The 18670-nt window shown below is 46.9% G+C and overlaps 1 protein-coding gene across 2 annotated transcripts in view; it reads left to right on the top strand.

Moving 5' to 3' along the window:
* glra1 (glycine receptor, alpha 1) overlaps positions 1-17981 on the top strand; it is a 65938-nt gene extending 47957 nt beyond the window's left edge. For both annotated transcript variants that reach the window (XM_040174385.2, XM_078101978.1), the window contains 5 exons: positions 194-276; positions 1006-1143; positions 6273-6487; positions 9207-9353; positions 16832-17981. In XM_040174385.2, the coding sequence (XP_040030319.1) occupies positions 194-276; positions 1006-1143; positions 6273-6487; positions 9207-9353; positions 16832-17116 (868 nt within the window). In that variant the 3' untranslated portion in view covers positions 17117-17981. The remainder of the gene's footprint in view (positions 1-193; positions 277-1005; positions 1144-6272; positions 6488-9206; positions 9354-16831) is intronic.
* The last annotated feature ends 689 nt before the right edge of the window (positions 17982-18670 follow it).

Genomic DNA, 18670 nt, shown 5'->3' with positions numbered 1-18670 from the left:
CAAAGGCAACACCTCATTGTTTTTTTGTTTTTTTTTAATCCCCCAAAAACACACGTTTAATTCCTATCAATTTCAAACAGGTGCTGATCCGTCGCTGCTCAGCGAGGCGGCCCGGATGAGCGACACCGATACCGCTCCGGATAATCCTCTCAGCTCCGACTGATGCTGAGTGTGTGTGTGTGTGTGTTTGCAGAATAACCCTGATCCTGGCCTGTCCCATGGATCTGAAGAACTTCCCGATGGACGTCCAGACCTGCATCATGCAGCTGGAGAGCTGTGAGTCATCACACGCACACGCACACACACACACACACACACACACACACACACACACACACACACTCACACACACTCTGCATCACTTAGTGCAGCACCTCACTTAAGCACCACCGGCTGCGGCGTTTTTTCATCAGGTCGCCGCTGCACAAACCAACTGAGATGGAGAAAGAGACGGTGGGATTTTCTTATAAAAAAGTATATTTATAATCTAAAATAAGTACATTTGAAACTGTAGTAAAGTCCGACAATGAAGTCTATATTGCGTTTTGTTTCATTTCCTGTTTCATGTTTCATGTTTCATTTATTTTCTTCCTTCCTGTATTTCAAACTGTCTTAACCTCCTAATTTCTTTACTCACTTATTTGAGTTTTTTGTCTCCATCCATCTTCTTTTACTTATTCAATTCTCCATTTCTTATCTCCTTCGTATTTATATTTATTCCTGTTTATTTCAAGGGTCCAAGGACAGTGGACGTCATTACAGATTGTAAAAAGCACTTTGAGGCAAATACAACAAGATTGACAAAAACATAAATCCATAAAGCGCCTTGGATACTCAAACACACTTCACTCATGTGAATGATGCGCTGAAAGGTTAGAGCGCTCTTAGCATCACATCAGCTTGTGTTGAACTGGTCAGAAAGATCATCTTCCTCCTCGGGGGGGGCACATCACAAGTGACCCACACAGCAGTCTCACCTCGTGCTCCTCGCTCTCTCTCCTCCAGTCGGCTACACCATGAACGACCTCATATTCGAGTGGGATGAGAAGGGAGCCGTGCAGGTGCACGACGGCCTGACGCTACCTCAGTTCATCCTCAAGGAGGAGAAGGACCTGCGCTACTGCACCAAGCACTACAACACAGGTGGGTGGTGCCCGTCCTCCTCCTCACGCCGCCACAACCCCCCCCCCCCCCCAGCATCGGCAGCCCAAACCAAAAAGGGTGCGCTTGATATACATACGCGGCAGGGAGAGGAGCGCGCCTTGTCTTGACTGCTCCGCTTTCGGCGGAACACGTCGGCTCGTTTTATCCGTCGAAAAGGAGGCGAGTGTGAACGTTGTCGACGTGAGAGTTTGTCTGGGATGAAAAGGACCAACGCTCCTCCAACTTCCTCTTCATCGCTCTCTCTCCTCCCAGTCGACACGTTTCCCTCCCTTCGTTCTCTTTGCTTTCTATTTGCAGGATTGACTTTGTGGAAGCAAAGATGAGAAGGAGAGAGAGAGAAGATGTGTGTAGAGGAGCAGAGGAAGAGTGAAGCAGAAGGTTCTGTCTAACGAATGAGAGAAGATCTAAATTCAGAATCACACCTTTGAAATGCTGACAGGACTGAGCACTGAGATGCTGCATGAATCACAGGCAGAATGTCGTTTTTTATTTGTAGTTTGGAATTAACGGAAGAATACTGAACGTTATTCCCCCAAATATTTCAATCTTCTCTTCTTTTTAGTTTGAGTGTGACTCAGAGAGGAAAGTTTGTTTAAGCCACAATCTCCAAATATAACTGTAATAATTATTTTAACTTTCAAAGTTTTACAAGTTTACTTTTTTATATCAAACATTAAACATTCAAATTTAATATTTTAGAACCAGCTAAATTTCACTATGGAGGACGGGGGGGAGGGGCGGGGGGGGCGGGGGGGAGTCTCCACCCAGGTGCTACAGGTGTGGTAGAAAAGCATCTGTCCAGTCCACCTCCGTCCACAGTCCTTTCCCTCCAGAGAAAGAACAGCATGAACGAGATGTACGAGATGTTTGAGATGTAGTTGGACCAGAGCAGACGGAGGACATTTGGGAGGGATAGTAGAACATCATTAAATGTGTTTCTGCATAAAGACACGGTGGGAAACCACCATGTTGTGTGTGATCTGGGCCCCCGAAGCCACAAAATAATGTGTCATGTCTAACATTTCAACATATGTCAATCCGGTTCATGAAAAATGTTCAAAAATCATTTGCACATTGCTTATTAGGGATTAAAGCAATCAGAATTATATCTGATATTTACAGAATAAACAAAAACAGTTATTATTCTCTATTTAACTGTGAAACAATTTTTCCGATCAACAAACCTCAAATATAAAACCAGAGAAAAAATAATTCTTCATCTCACAAAAATACAATACTGACAGGTCGTGGTGAAGACCATCTCCAAAACTCCCTCCTCAGTGGGTGTGTGCGTGTGTGTGCGCGTGTGCGTGTGTGTGTGTGTGTGCGTGTGTGTGTGTGTGTGCGTGTGTGTGTGTGTGTGTGTGTGTGTGTGTGTGCGTGTGTGTGTGTGTGTGTGTGTGCGTGTGCACAGCGGACAGATTAGTTCAGATTCCGAGCCATCACTCACACAGAGGTTGACGTCTGCTGTCGCCGCTGAGGAGACGAACGATCTACATCCAGACAAAGGCCTTGACCCGAGGCAGCACGCGCACACACACACACACACACACACACACACACACACACACACATGGTAGAGACAATTGGCTGATAATCCTCTCCTTTGTTACATAAAGTCTGTTTTCTCCCAGTCGACACGTGTGATTCCTCGTCCCACAGTTACATCACAACGAGGGACTCATCAAATACGTATAAAAGCTTTTCATTTTAAAGTTTTATTTTTAAAAGACGGGGCTGAACCGTAAATTTACCGTGAGGAAAAAACCTTTGACTTCTACCATCCCACTTCATCAAGTTAAACCGGATCTTCTCTTTCTCTTCATCACATCAGTTCTCCTTTACATCTCTTGCTGGTCTGTGTGTGTGTGTGTGTGTGTGTGTGTGTGTGTGTGTGTGTGTGCGCGTGTTAGCGTGTGCACACGCCTCGCTGCTTCCCAATCAAGCATTAAGAGAGAATTAAGGTGTCGTTTCTACTCAGATTTATTAGCTGCAGTCGATTGTGACTCTGAGAGGGAGAAAGGGAGCATTTACCTGCTCTCTCTCTCTCTCTCTCTCTCTTTCCTCTTCCTCATCCTCATCCTCCTCCCTCCCTCCCACTGACTGCTGTCTTTATTTATTTCTTTCCATCCCTTCATCCACACACACACACACACACACACACACACACACACACACAGACTGAAAGAAAGAGCTCCGTTGGAAATACTAATGACTGTTTCTGCTGCATTGCAGGCCTCTTATAGTGATGTACGTTTTTAAGTATGTTTGGGTTCTTGAGGCATTTTCAACACATAAAAAAAGAAAATGTTCGTATTAAATTCGACTCTCAGTCGGGTCTATTTCTTAATGCAGTGTCAGCGTCTCCATGGTGACGCAATGATTTACGGTCCCGTGGCTCAGGTCCACTATGGAGCTATTAAAGCTAACGTTTGTTAAAGCTAACATTTGTTAAAGCTAACGCCCCGCTACAGAGAGAAAACGGGTGGAAGCTATTTCTATTGGGTTTGTTTTTAAATGAATTTAACTCAAGACTTCCTAGATTATATTTTATTATCTGAAACGACACAACGAGGCGTGAAAAAAAACATCTCCTGTCAATCAAAGGGCCCGTTAAACAGCGGGGCCGTTAGCTACGCGCTAACGCCGGTGTGAACGCTGTGACGATGACGTCATACCGATGGTTAGCAGGAACCGGCGGCTATAAGGTGAACACCTAGTTAGCTAACGTGTGCCTACTAGTAACACACACACACACACAACTGGAATCCATTCTGTACATGACAAAGTGTGCAGCACTGAACACACACACACACACACACTCCACAGTGAGATAGAACCCCGAGAGAATAAATTCAATCTTCATTTCAGGTGGAAAATATGGACAGCACTTAAAAGCTCTGAAGTGTATCACAGCTATGAATCAAGTCCCCCAACGTCACATTGACTCCTCTCTGCGGCTTTCCCCACTCCCCTTTCTTCCTCCTCCTCTCCTCCCCAGTCGTTTAGGGTTAACTATAATTGATGAGGCCGCCTTCCATCGATCTCCTTGATTAAATGGATCGTCGGCCATCTTGCTCTCCAGCTCTCTTCGCGGTTTGTTACGGGCGGCGGCGCGCTCATTACATTACAGCAAGACAGAGAGGCACATCTGCAATGTAAATAAAACCTCTGCAGTGTGTTGATTTAATTATCCGTGTGGCAGATTTTTGTACAGACCATGCCACTTATTGTGGCTCAATACTCGACAGACGCTCAGATCACCAGAAGCAGCCTTTCGTCGGAAACATTTTACTCTGCATGTCGGATCGTCGACATCGTCGCTTTGACCGGATTCTGTCGAAAAAAAAGATAAAAACTCCTCAGAGCAGCTAGAGAAGCTGTGATCGACTTAATGTGTGAACATGTGAGGTTATAAACATGTTAAACAGCTTAATACACAAAGCACGTTGACCCTTCTTTTTCTCTCATGTTGCCGTTTGGGGTTAAAACTGACGGCCGCGAGGTCCAGAAACACAGAGCGAATGACGGCAAAGCGGCACAGATGGACGTAAAAATCACAAAACCGTTTTCACCTGCGCGGAGGGATTAGAGGAGCACATTCCTCCTAATCTGCGCCGGCGCTGCGAGCGTAAACAGCCTCTGTTGCTTTCCCCGCCGCGGCCACACAAGGACGAACGCCGCTTCTGGCGGAACACGACAGGCAGCCGAACGGCCGCCGAGGGGCCGCCGAGGGGCCGCCGTGCTGTGGAAAGTGGCTCACTGAGAGGGGGGGGCGGTTCCAATCAAATTATGACCAATCCGGCTCTTAGGGATTTGTGTGAGTCTTCTGAAAAGGGGGCGTGGGGGTCGTGTGGATCTGAATCTGAGGCCTCCTGAGGGAGCCGAGTGCGTGTGAATGGGTCAGTACTGTGACGTGCTTTTAGCACCAAATGTTTTCTTCATGTTTCTTGAGTCTCGTCGACGTGAATCTCCGCGTACGCTCGTAGAATGTAAAGTGCCCGCGGGTCACGTTGCAACAGAGCGGCGTCACAAAGGGATTCTGAAGTCGCTAAACCGGCAATCACGAGACATGAGGAATCCGTGTAATTCTCAAAGCGCCTCAAAGGGCTTCGGAGCTACGTATTCAAATTGGGTAATGAGCAGACATTTGGTCCAAAATTAGACCTTTTCGATGCAAATTGCCAAAAAACGTCTCATTTGCAAGCACGGCCATGAGCCGGCTGAGGCACTGGGATATCTGATCATCACATCACCTCCTCATTGTCTGGCTGTTTGCAACCAGCAGTCACACGAGAGGGTGAAGCAAGGTACAGATATATAGGTGACGAAACGTTAACGATTAACTCTCATGGCGCAAGAAATCACTGTGAAAGGAACAACGCTGTAAGATGTCAATCACTGTAAGCCCCCCCCCCCCCGCCCTAAAGTATACTCTTCTTTTTGGCCTATTTCACACATTTGATGTTCAAAAATGTTCACCAACGGGGTTTGGTGTGTTTAAAAAAACGTCCATTAATAAATAATGAGAAAGGGTCAAGCGTCCACGTTAACTCGGGCATTAACGAGTCTGATAGATGGAGCATTAAAGCTTAACATGGCCGCTTGGTCTTGAATAGAAATGACCTCTGTCTGCGGCCTGGAGGGAAGTCACTAAATTGGTTGTGTAGTTTGTGTGTGTGTGGGTGTGTGTGTGTGTGTGTGGGGGAGTGTGTGTGTGGTATCTGAGGATGTTTGTTCTTAGTCCTCAGAGAGGATTGAGGATGTTAACCAGTGTCAACCAAAGTGTGTTCACCATGCGAAGAGTTTATGGATTTTTACTTTCCTTTTTCTCATATTCTCAAACCAGAATATTTTCCAAAACCTGACTAAGTAGTTTTATTATCTAAATCTAACTTAAGTCGTTTTACAGTCTTAACTAATCAAATTGATTTATTGTGTAAACCAAACTTTTAAGTTGTTTCCTGTATATAACCTCTATACATCAATGCACTGGGTGAAATGAACATCATAAATGAGGAGTTACCTCTAGTAAGATATCATACAAACCGCTTTAGAAGGATACGTGGTCATACTTGTTTAATTTAGTTACCCCAACCCCCCCCCAGGTAAATTCACCTGCATCGAGGCCCGTTTCCACCTGGAGCGTCAGATGGGCTACTACCTGATCCAGATGTACATCCCCTCGCTGCTCATCGTCATCCTGTCCTGGGTTTCCTTCTGGATCAACATGGACGCCGCGCCCGCCCGGGTGGGCCTGGGCATCACCACCGTGCTGACCATGACCACGCAGAGCTCCGGCTCCAGAGCCTCGCTGCCCAAGGTGAGGACGAATCAAACGCACCTTTCCCTGTTCGCTGTGTCCGACGTGACTCGCTGCTCCCGCTTGTCCTGTAACAGTTACAGCCTGGATTTCATTATTGTAATCACTGCTTTCCCAGTTTAAACAAACTTGTTAATTGTTGAAGGTGTTGTAGGATGTTTGTTGTGTTTCGCACAGAGCCAGACCAGCCGTTACCCCCCCCCCCCCCCCGCGCCCTGTCTTTATGCTAAGCTAGGCTAATCGTCTCCCAGGTCCAGGTCCCGTAACTTTAAAAAAATGAAGTGTCCTTGAAATCAGTTTTTGAATAAAAATCGCTTTTCAGATTAAATGTATTTTTGTGAATGGAAGGCAAAAGAATAAAGAGAGAATAAAGTGAGGCAGGAGAATAATTCCTACATGTAAATAAACAAAGTTTCCGGTTTCTTTTCTCGGTGGTTTAAAAACAAAAGAATAAAATAATTTAGGGAAAGGATGAAAAAAGAGAGGAAATTCAGGGGAAAAAACTAAGAGAAATCTTTTCCCCTGAGGGATTTTCAGATTAAAGGAAGAAAAAAGAAAAAAAAATGGCCAGACCTCGCGTGAGCAGGGATTGTATAATTATGTCGAGGGAAGCTGTAATCCCCAACACACACACACACACACACACATACACACACACACACACACACACACACACTGTATTTGTTGACATTAGGTGTTTCATGCGCTCCAAAAATTGAACAAGTGAACCGTGATTCCTCCGCAGTTCAGCTGTCACAATAATGATCACACAGCACAGCTGAGCTTAGGTGGGCATACTGCAAACACACACACACACAAGTACATCCGAGTGTGTGTGATTGATAGAAGACGCACACACAGAAACACGGCTCGTCTCTCACGCCTCTCAAAGGAAGGATGAACCACGTCAGGCCAAAGGCAATGAGGAAAGGAGGTGAGGAAGGAGAGGAGAGGAGTGTGATGTGTTTTAGCGCAGCAGGAGAGCTGCCACACGAAAAGCTCTGAAAGACTGAATTACACAACATCAGCCTGAAAACAGCTTCTGATCCTCCAGATGAGCGTCCCTCAAAGTAAAAGCACCGCTGGGGGCGCCGCTGCGTTTTTTGCTCTTAATCTCAAACCGGCACCAATATCATTTAAATCTTCATCTATTAATCCCACTTTCAAGTCCCGCCCACACTCGCAGATCAAAGATCGACCAACTTCTGTTGGTACAAAGTATTTTTTTTATTCGGTTTTCACTTTGATGATATTTTCAAGCATCAAATCCAAATCGTAAAGAGGAGCAATACCGACTGAAACGGGGAGAAGTTCTCCAGTTAATCATTGACTGTAAAACTGAAAGGACAGCCGGACCCAAACTGATGAGAGACACGATTGGTCGTAGCGCTCTCCCCACACCTGCTCCGTTTACTGCACTCAGTGGTTTACTTCCCAGAATGCCTTTCAGCCGCTTTTCAGAGAAGGAAGTAATTTCTTCATGGAATGATGGTTTTTCAGGCAGGAAAAAGGGAAATTTAAAGGGATTTTTCACAAAAAATATAAAATAGCTTCATGGAAACTCTCTCTCCGGCGGGATGACCATGAACCCGAGTGAACCAGCCGACCGCGTAGGCCTCCGATGAGGCGGGATCGGGAAGAGGCTTCGTATACGGTGAAAGACGTCCAGAGTCAGAGTTTAATTGGATCTGAGGCGGCCAATGGTGGGCTTTCTCCTCCCCGTGCATCGCAGCGGGGATCCTCCCTCTCTGGCGGCGCCGTGCTACGCCGTGCGGAGGCGGCGAGTTGCTGTGACAGGCCGGGGCTGAATCCACTTGAATGATGGCACTTGGCGGGCAGATAGCGATCAGACGATGATCCGAGCAGACTCCGTTTAGCGCGTGCTGTCCGCACAGCCCCACACTTCACTGTGTGTGTGTGTGTGTGTGTGTGTGTGTGTGTGTGTGTGTGTGTGCGGAAGCTGCTGACACTCCACCGGGTTTATGTGCTGATTCGTTGCCTTTTCTCCATCTGTCTGCTTAACTATACGCACTATAGTTAAGCAGACAGATGGAGAAAAAAACATGTTCATGTAGTAAATCATTCCCACTCTAACAGTGTTTTAACCACTGGCCTTCAAATGACAGAGCAGCATTCTCTCTAGTGGCCACCAGGGGGATGTCATCGGGTCCTATAGAAGTCTATGAAGAAGTGACTCTGCGTCTCTCCTTATTTATTCCCTCAGTAAACATTGCAAACATTACATTATGGTCTCAATCTATAGTTTCAAGTCTTCTTCAATACAGCATGATGTGCATTTAGTAAAGTAAATTCTTCAAAAGGGATTTTTCAGGGCGGGGCTACACGCTGATTGACAGGTCCCTACTATACCATGAATCAGGGGATGCTTTGGGGCGGGGCTACACACTGATTGACAGGTCTCTACCACCCTGCCTAAGAATTTGTTGTTCAGTTACATTACATGTCATTAGCGGTTGACTTAACTCCGCCCTCTCGGGTCACTTTTCTAAGTAATAAACAATAATATGTAATAACACGTTGAGAGAAAAATGGAGATGAAAATCTCCTCATAAAGGCTTTAGAATCATTCACATAAATTATTATTATTATATCATTATCAAGACAGTCGGAAAAATGGTTTTTAACTTGAAGGCAACCCTACTTCTGCGTCACTGTGATGTCACTTCCTGTTTCACACCTGCTCCTCCCTCCTTCACAGGTGTCCTACGTCAAAGCCATCGACATCTGGATGGCCGTGTGTCTGCTGTTCGTCTTCTCCGCCCTGCTGGAGTACGCCGCCGTCAACTTCATCGCCCGCCAACACAAGGAGCTGCTGCGCTTCAGACGGAGGCGACGACACGAGAAGGTGAGCGCCTCTGCCTCTAAGACAGCAGCTGCAAATGCCAAATGATTGACACTCTTTATGCTTGTTTGTACGAATGTGTAAACAAAGCTTCATCCAGCACTGATGCTCGTAAACTTGGTGATGACCAACAACCTGTCTCTGTCTCTTTGAGATCCAAAACACATTTACCATCCTCCTCACTGAGAAGCGCGCTTTTTATGTAACAAAGACAAAGTGGAGACCTGGAAATATGTCCGTTTATTTAATTCCCCCTTAAACTGACTTGGATATATTTAGTAAAAATGACAAAGCACAACGTCAAGACGCAGCGCTGAGATGCATCAGGGCTTCTCTTCTCTCTTCCTCCGCTTTCTCTGGTTTGTTTTGCCTTTAAAGCATTTAATCAATCAATTCTACTTGTCTGGTTGGATTCATCAGCCCGAAGCTGCTGCATTGAATAAGGAGTAAAGCTGTCAGGCCTGCAAGGAATGTTGAAGAGATGGTTGATTGTGTGTGTGTGTGTGTCTGTGTGTGTGCGAAGGTAGAGGACAAGAAAAACACCCACAAGAAATGTAACAATGAGCCTGCAGTGAACAGTACGTACAGTCCTGTGTGTGTGTGTGTGTGTGTGTGTGTGTGTGTGTGTGTGTGTGTGTGTGTGTGAGTGTGTGTGTGTGTGTGTGTGTGTGTGTGTGTGTATGTGTGTGTGTGTGTGTGTGTGTGTGTGTGTGTGTGTGTGTGTGTGTGTGTGTGTGCGTGCATGTGAAATGGAGAGACCGTATCCTTACAGCCGGTGAGGATGCATGAGTGCCTCCGTGAGTGCTGTCGTGCATTTCGCCGTTGTAGGGCATGTGTTCGTGCTGCCGCGGCTGCAGCTGCTTGATTGCATTCGACACGTTTTAGCGCGTGTGAGCACGTTGGAGAGTTTCTGGAATCGCGAAGATCGAGTGTCCTCGCAAGTCCGGGAAAGTGACGGCGCTGCTGTGGAGGGAGGACGTTTAGGGTGAAGGATGGAGAGAGGATCCTGGGTATGTTTGACTTAGTGTGGCTATATTCTTCTCTATGAAATGTCTACAAATACTAGGGGGGATGTCCTTAAATATATTTAAAATCAATGAATAAGTAAAGACTATATTATGCATAACTATTTATGCTTATGAGTATCATGTTTCATGATCAAAAACTTCTGAATTGTCACTAAACAGACCGTGTAGTAATTATAAGAATTTAGAGTAGTAGCAGTAATTTATTTTGTTCCTTAAAAAATGTCCACATAATAAAGGACAATACGGCATCCGATCAAAGGTAAAGAAACAACAACATGTGTGATTGAAAAGCTGCAGGCTTAAACTGATTATAGCTGCTGTTTTTATTGGCATATCCTGCTCAGCAACTACAACAAAACTGTCATTTCCCCTGGCGACCGCTGTGATTCATCTCGTGACCACCTGAGAGGACCCCGCCCCCTAGGTTGGGAGAAGACACGTCAGACATAATCGTAGACGACGGTGGCGCCGGGTTTGATCAAAAATCCTGGAGGGGGAGAGGCACAAAAAAAAAAAAAAGACAAATATATATATATATGAAAAAAAGTCTAAACCGTAAATCCTGTTGTTGTAATCCCCTGAGCCGCGATGGGGCTGAAGAGGCGGATTAGCCGTCCGGCTGCCGCTGCACTTCCAGGTGAATGTGCAGAGATGGCGCCGGGCTCCGGATCGACCCACATCCCAACAAGCTTCTGCACGGTTTATTCTCTCTTCCCCTGTTACACACGACGGAGGCTGGGAGGTGAAATTAGGCCGGCGCTCCGTTACGTCATCTGGGTTTCGTCAAAGGGAGCTCGTTTGGTCCGCCGACGTCAGCGTTTTGGTTGTTTTTTTTACACCTGAGAGCTTCTTTTTTTTTTTTGCCTCCTTTCCTTCGCTGCCGTGAATTGAGGGCAGGAGCTAAGCTTTTTGTTTTAGTGTCGGTCGCGCCACGTGACCGACGGGCTTTTCCAGGCCCGAGGTGAGTCCGGGTGACCGCTGTCTGTGTGATTTATCCACCAGGGGTTCTTCTCCCTGAACATGCGGCGGGGAGGCGGTGGTGTGCGAGCTCACACTTAAGCACTTACTTCTGCCCCTCTGCACGGCGGGAAACGTGCAAATTAAAGACCGAAGATGAAGATTTTATGAGAAAACGGACGCGGCGCCACAGGATGCAGATACGGAGAGGACAAACATCTCCAGGCTTTTCACCAATACGCTGCCTCATCAACCTGTAGCAGCAGAAACAAACGTGACCCACAGAACACTTTGTTTATTAATGTCAGATTGAAACCAACCTTCAGTGGGACACCTTCTAGATTTGAATTAAAAACCACTTTGACGTCATCGACGCGGAGCCGAACTATCTATGTGCATGAAATGTAGAGAGTAATAAAAGTAACATTTGGCGCAGTTTAAGATTTTACAATGTTTGACTTTGTGTCTTCCTCATTGGACTGTGGTTCAATCCATGATAGAAACGGTCAGGCATGTAAAGAAAAACTGAATTCAACCCCAACAGCGTTCTTAACAAATAAACTCGCCGTGCAACCTCAACTCTTCCCGACCTTGAGAGCAACAGGTGTTTTCCTCTCGAAAGAGGACTTCTGAGGAAACACAGGCGAATATTTGAGCTATTTAAATTTTGCCGAGAGGTTTGTATAATGTGCTCCAAATGTAGGGATTATTCAAAAGCCTAAAACAGTTTTGAATTCAGCACCTCTGGACTTTTATTCAACAATGAATAAACCTAAATGCCCCCCCTCCCTCAATAAGAAGGAGAGAGGGAGAGACTCTTAATTAAGCTCTCTGGCCCGTCCTAATGTGACTCTAATGTGATCCACGGACCTCCATTACGGCTCTCAGGGGGCCATCAGTCAGGTTCACCCCCCACCAACGGAGGATTTACTGTCCAGTGAAACAAACGTTTGCATTTTTAGTCTTATTGGCAGAATTTCCATTCAGGAGAGACCGTGTCCCCTCACCACATTGAGCGTTCCCCACACATAACATGCTTTGTATGTTGTGAGAGCTTGATGTGACTTAAATCCATTTCGGGGGACGTGGAGACGGAATAAGAGACCAAAACGGATCTTTGGTGTTTTTTTTATCGTCGTTCCTTCCTGTTGTATCTCCTGCTGCTCCCGTAGGAAATAGCAGAACCGGGACGCCTTCCGTTGACCTTAATGGGATGGAGAAATAGTCATGCATCGTTATGGGGGGGGGGGCTGATATGATGGTAGAGGAACCACTGCAGGAAACCTTAATTTATGTAATAATGACAAATTTGCATCCGTTTAATGCGTGGAGGCTTTGTGATGAGAGGTTTTCTGGGGTTTCTGCCCCGATGCCTCATCGATCAGTGACACCGGGGGAGAAGCAGGGAGAAGGTCGGAGGGGGGTTATAATTAGGAAGGACGGATGGAATGGACGAATACCCGCAACCTTGTGAGAGGGAGGGGGAGCCACGCTCCCTGGCGGAGTGACACCTCCCCCTGCTGGGGGGGAGAGAAGACTGCAGGGGAGCGATGAGATCAATCGCGGCACTCATCCCTGAAGGACGGGCCGCCTGGCAGCAGCTCGCTTGTTCAACACAGACGAGCTCTCCAGGCCGGAGAGGACAGACAGAGAACCCCCCCCCCGCCCCCTCCTCCACCTCTCTCTCTCCCCCCTTTTTAGGAATCAAAGGGGAACATGGCCGCCTTTCGCCTCCACTTCAGTCAGCGGCCGACTGGCGCCCACGGCGCCGGATGCAGAGTCTGCATTTTGTCGAGCAAGAAAGGTTTCATTTGAATAAATTATCGGGGGGGAATTCTCTGCGGTGCGACGCGTCTGTCGGATGCATCAGAAATCCCAACCGGGGTCCCAGTGTTATTCAGCCCGTGGGGGGCCGGGGGGGCCGGGGGGGGGGACCTCTTCTCCTTCACCCCGACCACTCAGGGGAAACAAACACAGGGACGCACATCTTTCTTTTTGGGAGGAGTGGCCTCGAGGGACCTCCCACAGGAATGACGGCGGCCTATTAGGCCGACCGATCTGATGATTGATCGGCTGTAAGCTGTGATTTGGCGTTTTTCCGGCGGGGGCAACTGACAGTACGCTCCAAACGTCTTGATCTCGCACGCTGTTCGGCAGCTTTGAGAAGGAAGCAGAAAAGAGAGCAAGGTGATTAGGAGGCGATCAGCGATCTCTCCCCGGCTGAGCTGAGCCTCCTGATTGACGGGTCGGCTGTGAAGTGATCACACCTCCTGCGTCCTGATTAGAAGAAGAAGAAGAAGAAGAAGAAGACGTCTCACAGACGAGCGGGAAGCACAACTTCCTGTTTCATGGGAGACGGACTGCTGTATTTCCTTCAAGTTGACGTCCATATTTAGGCCTGTTGGACCTTCTGGCCTTATTATGCGCTTTAAAGCGGGTGGATTAGTTTAAACAGGAATTCAGGCTCTCCGTGTTCTCAAGACTCGATTGAAACGACCTTTTGGGCCCAAGGACCAAATGTACATTTCTAAGCACCTAAACCGGATTTTGAAATTTTAAAAAAAAGGTGTCAAAAAGGTTGTGTTAACATGTTAACATATACACGAGAGAAGACTTTCCCCATGCAGACGGCTGTTTGTGTCCCGTGTGAGACAAAAGATCACGTTGACTTTACATCATTAGGTTAGTTTAACTCAATACAACTGATCATTCACGGCCAGATATCATCACCAGGTTGGAATTTTATACAGGTTTTATACAATAAGTTAAATGATGCACTATTGATAATGGACATGGACCGGTGTGTTTGTGTCATCATGTGACATCTGACATCAAAGGTTAAATCTAACCCCACATCAGGATGAAATTAACCCTGACTGACCTGATTTAAATATCACGTTTCATGCATGAAACTAAAGGTGCCGTGGCTTCCACGAAATGTTATTCAGATTAAATGCTAGAGCAGAGCCAGAGACGCCGCAGCAGATCATGTGAATAATCATTCCAGGTCAGCAGCTTGATGAGCGAGAGACATTTACACACCATGTTTTAATGAAACCAGGGAGGATCACTGCACAGGCATCAGAGAAAACATTTCATTCAAATGGCACCAAACGTATGACATATGAGCTCGTCTCACGTTATTACTCAGATTATTTGCAGGATTTTCTGCTGCAATTTCTTTTTTTCAGTTGACTGAACTCTGTTACAAACGCTCCAACGGTTGATTAGCGAGGTAGCTGGTTTCCTGCGAGGTTTCCCCATTTGGCGGTCATGTGATATCTTACCATAAGGTACTCCTCCTTTTTCATGCTTTTCCTTACAAAAGCCAGCCGGTCCGTTTCCGCTCGTTGCACGCATGCAGTCTATTTAAAAATAAGTTCTCAGAGGTCATTTTTAACAGCGTATTCATACGTGGATGTCACATTTTTTGTCATTATTTGATTTCATAATTCAGCTTTTTATTGAATTTGCTCTTTTATCTGAACCCTGAGTAAAACAATATATCGCTAATTGCCTCTAAAAAGCTCCCCAGCCTTAAATGATGAGGTGTGCACGGTTCTTCAGGTCGATCGGGACGGAATTAATGAGTGCGGGTTGGTTTTATTAAAAGACCCGTGAGCAGAAATATCCCTTTCCGTGCTCCAAGGAAAGGTCTGAGAGGTTTTATCAATAAGGGGAGGGTGGTTGTTGGGGGGGAAGGGGGTGGTTGTTGGGGGAGGGGGGGTGGGAGTGAGGAGGACCATCATGGAGGGATGAGGAACTACAGTGAAGGAAAGGAGAAGAGGAGAGAGCCGCAATCATCCATTCATCCATCCACCCATCCAACCATGCATTCTTTATCCATCAATTCATTATCCATCCTTTCATCCATCCACCCATCCAACCATGCATTCTTTATCCATCAATTCATTATCCAGCCATTCATTGTGCATCCATCCATCCATGAATTCTTTATCCATCAATTCATGATCCATTCATTCATTGTGCATCCATCCATCCAGGCATTCTTTATCCATCAATTCATTATCCAGCCATTCATCATCCATTCATTCATTGTGCATCCTTTCATCCATCCATGCATTTTATACATCAACTCATCATCCATTCATTCATTGTCCATCCATCCATCCAGGCATTCTTTATCCATCAATTCATAATCCAGCCATTCATCATTCATTCATTGTCCATCCTTTCATCCATCCATGCATTCATCGATCCATACATTTTTTATCCATCAATACATCATCGATTCATTCATTGTCCACCCTTTCATGAATGGATCCTTTCATCCATCCATCCATCTATCCACGCATTGTTTATCCATCACCCATCATCCATCCAACCATCCATTCATTCATCATCCATCCATCCATCTATTCACTATAACTAATTATTCATGAATCAATCAGAACTATCTGGATCAGGTTTCTTCAGAATGGCTGCATGGATGTATCTTTTCTCCTCCCCCCTTCTGCTCCTCTCCCCCCTTCCTCATTGCGCCTCCTCCTCACGTCACCTCCCGCTCCCTCCACATTAATCACATGGCAGGGAGAATAAAGCTCAGCATCTGTAATAGTTTAGCAGCGTCGCTGAAGGACGAGCAGAGGTTGGCTAGCATTGCGGCTAATGTGTGTGTGTGTGTGTGTGTGTGTGTGTGTGTGTGTGTGTGTGTGTGTGTGTGTGTGTGTGTGTGTGTGTGTGTGTTAACAGTAATAGATGGCTTGGTGTGGATGCAAGGACAGAACGGGGACACAGGGCACTAAAAATGAATCGCTACCTGCTGCTCTATCTCACACACACACACAGACACACACATGGGCACATGCCCTCTCCTTTATGACATTTGGGTTTTAATTGTAGTTCATTTGTTGCAGAGGTTCAGTCGTGAAGTTCTTCTGCTGCCGATCACTCTTCCTGCTCCAACTTCCTTCTCCTTCTGGGATGTGGTTTTCAATAAAAGCTCCTTTTTCCTTTCCCACAATGCACTGGAAAGATGCCTCCCGCTGATAGACATCCCCACAGGGGGACACAAGTCAAGCTCATGCATGGATTTCATGACATCATCTTTTATCAAATCTTTTCAAAAAGGTGGCTGATCGGACTTTGTCTTCCTTCGTCTGCTAATTTGTTCATTTCATGGGTGTTGTTTTGAGGTGGGGGGCACTTTGCGCTCCGGTTAGTTCCCACACACACACACACACACACACTCACCGTCGGTATCTCTCAGCCAGTTGCTGTGTTTGTGCTGGAGTCTCTGAAGCAGATAAGAAAGTCATTGTGTCTCCCGTAATGAAAAGGCGGGGGGACGGTGCAGATGGGACTTCCAATATCTCTGCACACGCCTGAAAAATATTAACTAAAAACACTGTGCACACACGCAGGGAAAGGCCTTGTGTGCAGCGCATGGCCATCAGTTCTAACCTGACCTCTGACACACACACACACAGCTCTAACGTCTCTCTCTCTCTCTCTCTCTCTGGTCCCGGGCTGCAGGAGGACGAGACAGGCGAGGGGCGCTTCAGCTTCCCCGGCTACGGCATGGGCCCCGCCTGCCTGCAGGCCAAAGACGGCATGGCCATCAAGGGCAACAACAACAACGCCCCGGCCTCGGCCGCGCCCGAGAAGACCATCGAGGAGATGAAGAAGCTCTTCATCGGCCGGGCCAAGCGCATCGACACGGTGTCCCGCGTGGCCTTCCCCCTCGTCTTCCTCATTTTTAACATTTTCTACTGGATCATTTACAAGATCATCCGCAGCGAGGACGTCCACAAGCAGTAGTCGAGGGGGAGCGGAGGACGACGAGGACGAGGACGAGGGGGGCTGGAACACTGCGACCAGGGGACACAGCGCAAACAAAACAAGAGAAATGATTGCCCCCCCCCTCGGCCTCCTTTCCTCGTCCTCCACAAGTCGAGGTTAAGTCCCTCCTCCCCCCTTCTCCCCTACTAGACAGTTTATGAGATATTTATTGCTTTCTTGCTCCCTTAATTCTCTTCTCCCCCCTCTCGCCCTCCCCCCAAATGAAATCCCCAACTGATTCTGGCTCTTTACACCTCCCGAATAATCCGGACCAGTGCAATAGCAATGCAGTAAAATGCATGATATATGAATGTGGCAATATATTAATGAAAAGATGAAAATCGCCAAAAGTAAAGGCAGACTTTGTCGAGGACGCCCGGCGGACTGTGAGCGGGAAGAAGAGGCGATTTTAGGGTTTCCTTCTTCTTCTTTTAGTTTTTGCCGTGGAGACAGATATCTAATTATATAGTGACGGGATGGGGCAGCGTCGGGTGGGGGGGGTGAGAAGCATACAGCAGTGTAATATAGTCATATATCTATCATTCAGGGGGGGGGGGGGGGGGGGGGGGTTTGTTAGAAGGACGGCCATCTTACAATGAGGGATTTTTCTCTCCCTCCCCAGAAAAAAGGAAAGGAAGGCGGATCGGTGCTTCCATTAAATAAAGCGATGCAAGGATCATGCATTCTATATATCGAGATTTGCTTCAAACACGTATCGCGAGCACTCCTCAACGCTTCACCGCCACCCCAAGACCCCCCCAACAACCCCCCCCTCCTCCTCCTTCCCGCCACCAGAAGACCTCGAACTGCAGAGACACTCGAGGGACGATCGTACTGGACTGGATGAAGAAGAAGAAGAAGAAGAAGAAAAAAAATACAAAAAATCCAACGAGAAGCACTGGAGGAGGACAGTGAGACCCCCCCCCGCTTTTATTCCATATCGCACTCTGTTGTTTGTTTTTTGGGGGGGGGGGTTTCTACCTTGACTTTACGTGCCAAGTAAACATGTCGCTTGTGGCCCCCAAGCCCCCTCCGTCCGGATGGAGGGGGGGGCCGGACGTCTCCTAAGGGGTCGTTCTTCCCCCCCCCTCCGAGGTGTCAGTCGACTGGAGGGGACTGAACCACAGATATGTTTACATCTTATTAGTGCTTCCTTGCTTTGGTCCCCGCCTTAACGTGACACCCCACCCGCCCCCAGCTGAGAGGACATATGTAGTAAACTATACAGATTATAGCACCTGTTGTACCTTAATTGACTTCTTCCATCTCATTCACGCGCTCACCAACTGTCGCCATTTGTGAAAAGCGTCATCTTCGGGCACATGGAGTGTAAATCTGGATTCATTTTTGCCACATTGGACGGGATCTGATCACGAGGGTTGATTGATGTTTTTTTGTTCTCTTTTTAACTTTGCGCCAGGCTTCTCTATGCAATAATTAGTATATGCAATTATGATTTTATTTTTCTTTCCTCAAGCAACTCCATCTCAAAAGTCGAGTTCTTTTCTGGCTCGCTCATCCCACTGCTAACTG

Source organism: Gasterosteus aculeatus, chromosome 4, assembly GCF_964276395.1.
Source record: "Gasterosteus aculeatus chromosome 4, fGasAcu3.hap1.1, whole genome shotgun sequence".
Taxonomy (NCBI): domain Eukaryota; kingdom Metazoa; phylum Chordata; class Actinopteri; order Perciformes; family Gasterosteidae; genus Gasterosteus; species Gasterosteus aculeatus.
The sequence above is the reverse complement of the archived record's forward strand: the minus strand, read 5'-3'. Positions and strand labels throughout refer to the sequence as shown.